The 10,035-nt window shown below is 38.0% G+C and overlaps 1 protein-coding gene across 3 annotated transcripts; it reads left to right on the top strand.

Moving 5' to 3' along the window:
* Positions 1–1,344: 1,344 nt before the first annotated feature.
* cnot8 (CCR4-NOT transcription complex, subunit 8) lies at positions 1,345–8,347 on the top strand. 3 transcript variants are annotated; one of them, XM_053477762.1, is made up of 7 exons: positions 1,345–1,439; positions 2,062–2,263; positions 3,465–3,658; positions 4,128–4,289; positions 4,536–4,680; positions 6,612–6,722; positions 7,469–8,347. In XM_053477762.1, the coding sequence occupies exons 2-7, from the start codon at positions 2,147–2,149 to the stop codon at positions 7,595–7,597; spliced, it is 858 nt and encodes a 285-aa protein (XP_053333737.1). In that variant the 5' UTR covers positions 1,345–1,439; positions 2,062–2,146; the 3' UTR covers positions 7,598–8,347. The 3 variants fall into 3 exon arrangements, with proteins under 3 accessions (XP_053333737.1, XP_053333738.1, XP_053333736.1); XM_053477763.1 differs by having other exon boundaries at positions 1,354–1,476; XM_053477761.1 differs by lacking the exon at positions 1,345–1,439 and adding an exon at positions 1,655–1,781.
* The last annotated feature ends 1,688 nt before the right edge of the window (positions 8,348–10,035 follow it).

Raw genomic sequence — 10,035 nt, 5'->3', positions numbered from 1 at the left:
TTAAGGGTCGCCAATCAGGGAAGGATACACTTAGTTGTTTTTGAGAATGACTGGACTGAGAAGGAGGCTTTAAAGGACAGGGAAACTAAGGAGACTGAACTCTTTAGGTCGCGGTGATGTACCCTACAGAACTCCAACTACTGAAAGGGGAACGTGTTGAGAATAGTGTAAAAGTGCTGGATAAGGCAGACTAAGTTCTGGACAAAGAACAAGTCAAAACAAGATCAGGAAGGATGAGCTGAAAAATCGGCTTTAAGAGGCTGGAAAGATAAGAGAGAATGAGATTTCCAGTTGGCGGTAATGTGACCTACTGGATTCCAAATAAACGCTGTTAAACAACAAAGATGTAAAAGAAGAAGAAAAAGAGCCTCTAGTGGTGCCTGCGACTGGTACTGTCTAGTCTGGTACCAACATCTCTGCCATGGGAAAAGTCACCGAGATTACACCTCTTCCTCATTTTCATGTCTGATCTGAAAGCTCGAGGCCTGTGTATAACAGCATGTCTCTGTACAAGTGTGCAGATGTTCCTGCCAAAGTATGAAACGTCCTTATATGGATAAAAAGTAAATATACAGTATGATGTAGAATAATTCAAGCATTGAACAGGGTGTCTCAGAAAATTTTACATCATTTTATAGTCTAACAACATAGTCAATTCTTGCTCAAATTATCTCAAATTTTAACGAGATCTGTAAAAACTTTAATGGTTTACGGGGTTGTTGTTTTTTTTTACTTTTTCTTTGAGTGCTAATGACAATGTGCCATTGAAATTTAAATAAATAAATAAATAAATAAATAAAGGACTATTCTTTATCTCGCCTCTTCTAGAGAATGATATGCAAGATATGCTACATTAATGACATATTTTTTATTAATATATTTCACACATATTGTATATAACATTTCAGAATATGTTTGGCCTGTTTAAATATTCAATTCAACTTTCGATTTTATTTACTGAACACTTTTTAACAGTGGTCCTTGTCAAAAAGCAGCTTTACAGCATTAAAAGATAATTAGGGAAATGTGTGAGAAAATATGTATAAATCAAAATGATCAGATTGAATATAAAAAATAAATATGAGGTAAATATGAGATTATTGACTGGTTTTATGTTTCATGAGTGTATTAACTTTTGTCAATTTGTTAAAATAATCTTATCTTACAATATCATAATAATAATAATTATTTAATAATTATTATAATCGTATTAAAATCATAGTCTTGGATAATAAATAAATAAGATTAATCCTTTTAGGTTTATTAGCTCCTGTTAAAGATAAGCCCTGTTTTTTTTTTTTTTATCCATTAGCATTAGCAGGGCTGTATTTTTTTTCCCACAATGCACCATTTCCGGAAGTGCGCGCTTGAGCTTTTATTGAAGCAGACGCTGCTGAGCTTTTATTAATTAAGCATCACTAAAGCAGGACTCCTGCCAGGTAATTAATAAAGCACCGGGAATTATTCATTAACGTGGTAAATTTCACAATTTTATGTTAATTCAGTGTTTGTGTACGTCTCTGGATATGTTTGGCTAACTAGCTAGCTGTTCGTTTTAGCCTTATGCGACGGGCTGGTTAGCGTTAGCGTAGCTTAGCTGCGCGTGAATTGTGTGGAGTCCTAAATCCCTTCCTGGTTTCTCTTCAAGTGCACTAGGTCGGTTGTGAATTGGTGGAAAGGCACGCGCGGGCTATGTAGTGCACTCTGTGGAGTGTATTCGGGACCGGCCCAGGGCGCTGAGAGCAGGCCGAGCGAGCTAGCTAGCTATTATCACATTAAAGGTGTTTATTTTATTAGTTTTCTGATTAAAACTCTCTAAATTTGCCACCCCGAATGTGGTTTATTCGATGTATGTAAAGTAAAGATGTCTAACTGGTGGTTAATTTAAACTGTCTGGATTTGTTTTGGGGTCAGAAACCCTCAGGAGCTTGTTTGGTCTCAATCACACTGCTGCTGCTTCTCCTGGACTTTTAGATGTTTTTGTTGTTTTAAATTAATGTTTTGTCTTATTGTTTGTCTCTGGTTGATTATCTTGTCTAATTCCAGTGCTCTTGATTGCAGAGTTCCTCTTGTTCCCTGCTGCTTGCTGCTTGCTTGTAACCTCCAGAGTGAAGCTCCTGTGCTTTGGTCTTCATCCTGACTCGAGATGCCAGCTGCACTTGCAGATACCAGTCAGATCATCTGTGAGGTCTGGGCCAGCAACGTGGACGAGGAGATGAGGAAAATACGCCAGATCGTTCAGAATTACAACTACATCGCCATGGTATCTTCTAATGTCATGTGATGCGGAGTGTTGTATCGTATCGACCGATACGATACATCACGATTTAACACATCTGCGTATGGAATGGCGTGTGCTCTGATGTTTGACAGCAGAACTTGCCAAGCGAATACACTAGGACGGTACCTCGGCATACAAATTTAATTCGTTCCAGAGTCAAAGGCGAAATTTTATATTGTGAAATGCAGTTTCCCATCGGAAACTATAATCATATTTTTGCGTGTGAAGCAATCAAACGTTTAGGAAAGACATGAAATAAAATATGTAATCAATCGACATTAAACCTTACTTAAGCTTAATTTATGATTCCTCCTGGCACCGGATGCTTTAAAAACTAAACTGAAAGCGCTTTTTTTCTTGCTACCGTCCTGGCTAACATTCTTGGGACCCATGGCGCCATGTCTTCACTAAATCTTGCACAAAATGCAAAAAAATACACAAAAAAACTTGCTTCTCTTGGCTTCCAACAGACCCCCCAATGTACGTGCAACTTAGATGATGTTTGGTTTGATCATTGTACCGAGTATACCGAAAATGCTTCTCGCAAAACTTCAGTTCTTAAAGCAGGGTCTGGGTATGCCAAGGTACCACAGAATTTATTTAAAAAAAATGTTTAAAAGTGCCCCATTTTTTTTTTTCCCTCCAAATTTTATATTTAAAGCCAAAAGTTAACATACAAGTCCACTGTTGCGCCCCAAATGGCAAAGCGGTAACAAGCTTGCCCCATCATTCAGACATCACAAGTTTAAATTAAGAGTTTCCATTCTAATTTCTAAGCCTATCACGGGTGTCACGGGATAGCGCTGTCCTCCGAGTGTGTTACGCCGCTCACAACTGTGCGTGAGAGAGCAGTTCAAAAAGATGAGATCGGTTGTCGTCACGCGGTTCGGAGAAAACATGTCAGAGTCTTCGACCCTCCCTTGATTGGTACTTGTAGCCTTGTTGTGGAAGTGTCCTAATGACATTTAGGAATTGGCTACGAATAAAGATAAAATAATATGTTTACTGTAGCCGTGGTTCGACCAATCAGATAAGTAGGCTTGACGAAACTGATCTCGCACTCGGGTCGCACTCACTTGAGTATTCTTATACAGTTTGAGCTTGTCTCGTGTTTGCATGTTGCACTTCTTATCTAACATTTTGTAAATTTTTTTAAAAAAAGAACAAATTTTTCCCTTGTCAGGACACAGAGTTCCCCGGCGTGGTGGTTCGACCCATCGGAGAATTCCGCAGCACTGTCGACTATCAGTATCAGCTCCTGCGCTGCAACGTGGATCTGCTGAAAATCATTCAACTCGGCCTGACCTTCATGAACGAAGACGGCGACTATCCACCTGGGACCACCACCTGGCAGTTCAACTTTAAATTCAATTTAACGTAGGTTCTCTACGTCACGATCGGGTGACGCACAGCGAGGAGAATTAACCATCGCTGATTATTTCTGCGACTTTTTACTAATTTGGCTCTCTTCCTTTATAATATCGATTGTTAATTGGGTTGAGCACAAACATCAAAGACTCGCAATCGTCTCTGGCCTACACGACCTTTAATTAACCTTTAAGTCTGATTAGTATTTTTTTTTATGAGAGTACTTAATAATAGATATTTTATGGGAAATAAAAAAAAATATATAACCTTGAAAATGAAATAAATTTTATTTATTGTAAATGATTTGGCCAGGCTTAGAAGCAGTACCTTTACAGCAGGGCCCACATTTCAGGAACCGCTTCTATATACCATGCTGTTGTTTATCGTACCCAGTTCTTCTTGATGAATTTAAGCCACAAGAATCTAACAAGTCTACAGACAAGCCATTTACAATGTTTTAATGTTTTTCAATACACAGAGAGGACATGTACTCACAGGACTCCATAGACCTTCTGCAAAACTCAGGCCTTCAGTTTAAGAAGCACGAGGAGGAAGGAATCGATACGCTGTACTTCGCAGAGCTCCTCATGACCTCGGGTTTAGTGCTGTGTGAAAACGTGCGATGGCTCTCCTTTCACAGGTAATGATAAAAAAAAAAAATAAAAAAAATCAAACCAGCCTCGAGACATCAAGGTCCAAGGGGTGGAGCCGGATCTGATCAGACATCTCGTACAAGCCTAACTCAAACCCACAACTTATAGACTTTTCGCTCCGCTCAGGTAGGAGTAGCTGGATCAGGTCTGACTCCACCCCTTTTTTACCTGCATCATGATGTATCTCGTGTTGGAGAACGGCCCCCTGATTAATTTTGACCTGTTCCTTGCAGTGGATATGACTTCGGCTACCTGGTGAAGCTCCTTACAGACGCTCGGCTACCGGAAGAGGAGCACGAATTCTTTCAGATCCTGAACCTCTTCTTTCCTGCCATCTACGATGTGAAATATCTCATGAAGAGCTGCAAAAACCTGAAGGTAAAGACCGTATTAAAATACTATTATAAGGACAAAAAGAGCAAGATGGGTTTGGTCTAGGGATGCTCATTTCGATTAATTTTCCCAACCGACAACCGCCGTTCGTTATCCGAGCATTATTCGTTAACTAATTAGATTATAATATTAAATTAGAATTGAATGAAAATAGAACTAAGAAGTGTCTGATTAAATGTGCAAACTTTTTTTTTTGTTTTTATTTTAACATGTGCGAACAACAGCACACAGAACATATTAAGAACAGAATCTGGATTCACACATTGTCAAATTTTCACGCACCTGCAGTGTTTCCGACAACAGAGAAAAACAAAGTAATAAGAATAAAAAAAATAATAATAATAATAAATAGGCCTGCACTAAATATTTTTTACTTAAATAACAAATTAAGATATAAAAAAAAATGAAAACACGCTAAAATACCTTTGAAGCTTTGACGATCAGGCATAGGCAAATTTTTTTCAGACATTGGCTACTAAGTTTTTTTCGGGTTAAAAAAACAGCAGGCCTGCCTCAAACCACAAACTGTAAACACGTCAACGTGCTGTGGGGATGGTCTGGAGCGCAACCTATTGACAGTTAATCCCGCGGCAGAAAACACCCTCTCAGATGGCACAGATGTCCCAGGAATGCAGAGATAACGCCGCGCTAGGATGGCCAGTCTTGGGAAGCGCTGTTTATTTGCTTTCCACCAGTCTAGAGGATTAATATCCAAAGAGGGCGGATTGTCTCTCATATAAGTGTCCCCCTCTGCTCCATAATCAGTGGCTTGTTGAGGAGTGGTGTAGTCATCTCCCTACATCTCCTGTCCTGTGCTGGGTGTGTCTTCAGGAGGCTAAATGTGATGGGGTTAAATGTTGGAAATTGACAGGTTCTTTTCTGTTGACATTACGGTTGTTGCACATTTTAAAGTTTCCAGCTCTGGCGCAATCTCAGCCATTATCTGCCAGTATTCGTCTGGCATCTTGCAGCTTTGTTATGGTCTGTCAGACATAACAGCTGTAACAGCCCATCTTTGTTCAAGAAGTCTCCCGAACATATCACACACAGAGTTCCATCGTGTTTTACACGGTTGAACGAGCTGGTGTTTCAGAAGCTTCATTTGTTCTTGTTTAGCTTCCAGTGCCTTGCACGCAGGTGTGCTGTGGTTGAAGTGGCTGACAAGCCGCCCAGCTGCAAAAATAACACGATGCACAAACACATTAAATCCATCATTTATAGCGAGCTGTCATGAACACATGCAGACACTTTCCCAATTAGATCCCAGGTCTCCACCGCATCAGCTAGTGTAGTAGCGAGGTTCTCAGCTGTGTCTGCTTGTCATACTGTGTTAGTAGGACAGCTGAATTCACTTGCCAGTTCTCATCTATGTATTGGCAAGTTATTGTTGTATAGCTTTCCGTTGTAAGTGCCGTCCAGCAGTCAGTCATGAGGGTCAAACTTTGTTGCTGAGTTGTGTTTTAAGCGATTTTTTTTTTTTTTTTTTTTTTTTTTTTTTTACTCTCCTCAAAACAGGCTTCAATTCTACATCTTCTCCCTCATAACATTGAGGGCAATGTTTGTTGTCCTTCATTGCACAATGCTTGTGGGTGTTTGCTTCGCAAGTGATATTGCATAGTACTTGTTCTACTGGTGTATTTTAATACCGCATAGCATATTTTGCAAATTAGAGTTAACAAATAGTGTATGTGTAGCATCTATGCCGCAAAACTTTATACTATATATACTATATATATATATATATAATATTTTAAACTGTTTTACTGATAGTAATAATTGGTCGAAATTCATTCAATAATCGGTTAACTGTGAAACGGTCAATATGAGCATCCCTAGTCTGGTCTGGTCTAATTAAAAGTGATCAGGACTTTTGTTGGTTAATTGAGTCTTTATCATTATGGTATGTGTGTGTTTAGGGTGGACTTCAGGAAGTTGCAGACCAGCTGGAGCTGAAAAGGATCGGCAGACAGCATCAGGCCGGCTCGGACTCGCTGCTGACCGGGATGGCCTTCTTCAGGATGAAAGAGGTGACGCTTGGGTGAAAAATGTCCTCACTCATGCTATTAATAAATCAATTATTTATTTATTTAGCACTTATTAAACAACCTCAAGTTGACCAAAATGCTTTACAAAACAAATAAAGAAAATAAACAATAAGATAAAAAAACACTGGTAAAAACTGGTAAAATAGAAAAAAGAAAAAAAAAATGAACATCATCTAACTACTATAAACTTAAAGCTAAAAACTAATTCCATAGTTTGGGAACCGCTGGAGCAAGTCCGATCGCCAAACCACTTGCATCTGGATCTTGGCAAATCTTTTTTTATTAATTTTTTTAAGCATACAGTTATTTAAATGAGCACTTTTATATGATGTATTGGCCAGTTAAAATTCACGTACACTTGATAAAATCGCGTAATTATGTGGCCGCAGTGTAGATTATGTAATCGAGAGCGCTGCGTTCATTTCAGAAAAAATATCTGATCTCAGACATTAAGACGGAGATCGTTTAAATAGTTCAGAAACTAAGTCTTGTTAGTTTTCCAAATAAAAACGTATAAAATCTTTGCTCGTCTTACGGAACACTCGCAAACCACGTTACTCGCTATCCGAGGTTTCATTGTATATTTTTATGCTGAATTATTATTATTATTATTTTTTTTACATTTTATTTTTATAAATTTTTATTCTTTTAATTTGTAAATAATAAAAAAAAGGAAATGAGACAGGAAGTTGCATTTTGTTTATTTGTGCTCTGCTTTGTTTCCGTAGTTATTCTTCGAAGACAACATTGATGACGCCAAGTACTGCGGCCGCCTCTACGGCCTGGGCTCGGGTTCCTCACAGACGCAGAACGGCATCTCCAACTCGTCGCAAGAAGAAACCAACAACAAGCACTGACCTCCGGCGCCACCACGCACTTGTTTTTAATCGCTCAGAGCAGTTACTGGGAATCTTTTCGTTTTGTTCCCGTTCCCCTTCATCCCTCAACTGCATCCATGTCGGACTGAACAAGACCCGATCCGCTCTAAACCAGTTCTGCTGTTACACACAGTCCCTTCAGACCAAACCAAACCAAAACACAACAAACATCCTGCGTCTTGGCGATTTCTCCAAGCGCATCATCATTCCTCCTGGACATTTTATTTGTTTGTTTTACAGCATTAACTAACTGAAAAAGAATATTTTTTAAGCACAGGACTGGACTGGCACCTTGTATCTCACAGCGAATAAGATTCACAGCGTTTTTAATATGCTCCACCAGCAGTTTGGCACAATCTCGTTAAGGGTTGCTTTTCTATAAAAACAAAACAGAACAAAAAACAGGTTTTGAGGAGAGAGTCGTACAGGTAACGCAGGAAACATCTGTTCAGTGTTGTCAAGTTTTAAATTATGCTGCGAAGTGTTGTGTATTAAAATGTAAACCTTTCAAAGGAGCCAATCTTTTAGCATTTTTCCTACGAAAAAAAAGTTTTAAATCTGGATATCTTTGATATGGAGTCAGGTGCAGGGATACACTGGTTCTGTGCAGAACGTCTTTTAATTTGTCCATGAAACCATGAAACACGTTGTTTGTGGTACGTTTTTGTTTTTAATTCCATCCGATGTTTGAAATTCTTGTATATTAAAAATGTTTTCTATCGACTGTTACCTTTTTTTTTTTTTTTTTTTTTAATGCAAGTTAAAACAATGACGTTTCACATTTCTTCTACTAATTTCGGTCAATGTTTATTTATAAAAACAAAACCTTTTAATATTAAAATCTTTGCAAATCTAAATTTCTGAAACCGGTTAGCATTTAGATACTAAATACTTATCAAATAAATAAGAAGTAAATTAAAAATAATTTTAATACAATTTTAATTCTTATAAGTAAAAGTCTTAAAAACTTAAGTTTTTTGAATTTGGCTAAATGTGATAAGAATCACATTTAAAAAAAAAAGGGTGGAATCTAAACTAAGTTTTAAAAAGCAGCAAAAATAAATTATATAAAACATTTTAAAATATAACTACAAAAAGGGAAATATAAAACTCAAATCTACAAACCAAAATTGAAAAAAAAAGAGATTAAAGTAAAGTTTTTATTTTTACTTTTGTGCCATTTTTAAGGTTCGACTTTAATTCTTTTTTTGAAAATAAGTTTTTAAAGATAAACAATTCGCAAACAAACCTAAAATGGAATCTAAACTAAATAATTACGTTTACATTTAAATATTTGGCAGACGCTCTTAGAGTCCAGAGAGATTTACAAAAGTGCTTGGAAGTTTTGGTCATTGGATGGATCCTTACACTGGGTTGCTAGGTTATTAATTACAATAAAACACTGTTGTGATTAACCCAAATATTGAAGAAACAGGTTTTTTGTTGTTGTTTAAAGATATTTAAGACTTTGCTGTACAGACGTCTAGAGGAAGTTCATTCCACCACCCAGGTGCCAGGAAAGGGGAAAGTGGGTGCTGGGCCGAATTTAATGCAGGCAGCTACGAGAAGAAAACGACAAGTGCGAGTAACTTTAGCAACGTGTGAGGAAAATGTTTGTCCAGAGATAACCAAAAATTGCAGGCAGTGGCTGAAGAAGTGATCTGATTGTTGTCCACGAAACGAGGAAAGAAGAGAATGAGTTGGGTGTTGTCTGCATAAAAATGGTATGAAAAGCTGTGCGAGGATGAGACCTCACCAAGAGACTGCGAATAAAGAGAGAACAGGATAGGACCAAATACTGAGCCTTGTGGGACACCAGTGGAGAGTATTTGTGGGGCAGATGTGTGCGGCTCGTTCACAGGCAATGTAAATGCATGTAACGGTTTCAGTGGTGAAGTTAGGAGATGTTCAGCTCAACATTAACGGAGGTCAAAGGTCAAGCAATGACAACAGGCTGGTTAGTGTAAAAACATGAATACATTAGAGAGAGAGAGAGAGTAGATCCTGCAGTTTTTTTTGGAAAATTCTAGAACTCTCTCTGTACGAGCAGGAATCTACAGCTGGACTGATCTCAGCTCTTACTGCAGTTAGATCCGGTAGTGATGTCATGAACCAAGATTCAGGAATTATTTTTTTTGCACTTTTTTACAAACTTTACATTTGACTTCTTATATAATATATGAAGAAAGAAAAACACATACGAAATATTTTGGCTTGCGATGTTACAATCTAGTTGTTCACTAGATGGCAGTACAACAAGCCCAGGAGCTGCTAGAGCTGCATTTAAGTTCTCTGGTTTTCGCTGCTGCCCAAAAAGTCGCAAATAGGCGCATCTGTCCGTCCGTTCCATTCTGGAATTTCCTTTGGGATTAATAATCAGTCTGTCTATCTATCAATTTATCCATCCATCTTTAAAA

This window comes from Clarias gariepinus, chromosome 19 (genome assembly GCF_024256425.1).
Source record: "Clarias gariepinus isolate MV-2021 ecotype Netherlands chromosome 19, CGAR_prim_01v2, whole genome shotgun sequence".
Taxonomy (NCBI): Eukaryota; Metazoa; Chordata; class Actinopteri; order Siluriformes; family Clariidae; genus Clarias; species Clarias gariepinus.
This window is presented reverse-complemented; position numbering and strand designations above follow the sequence as displayed.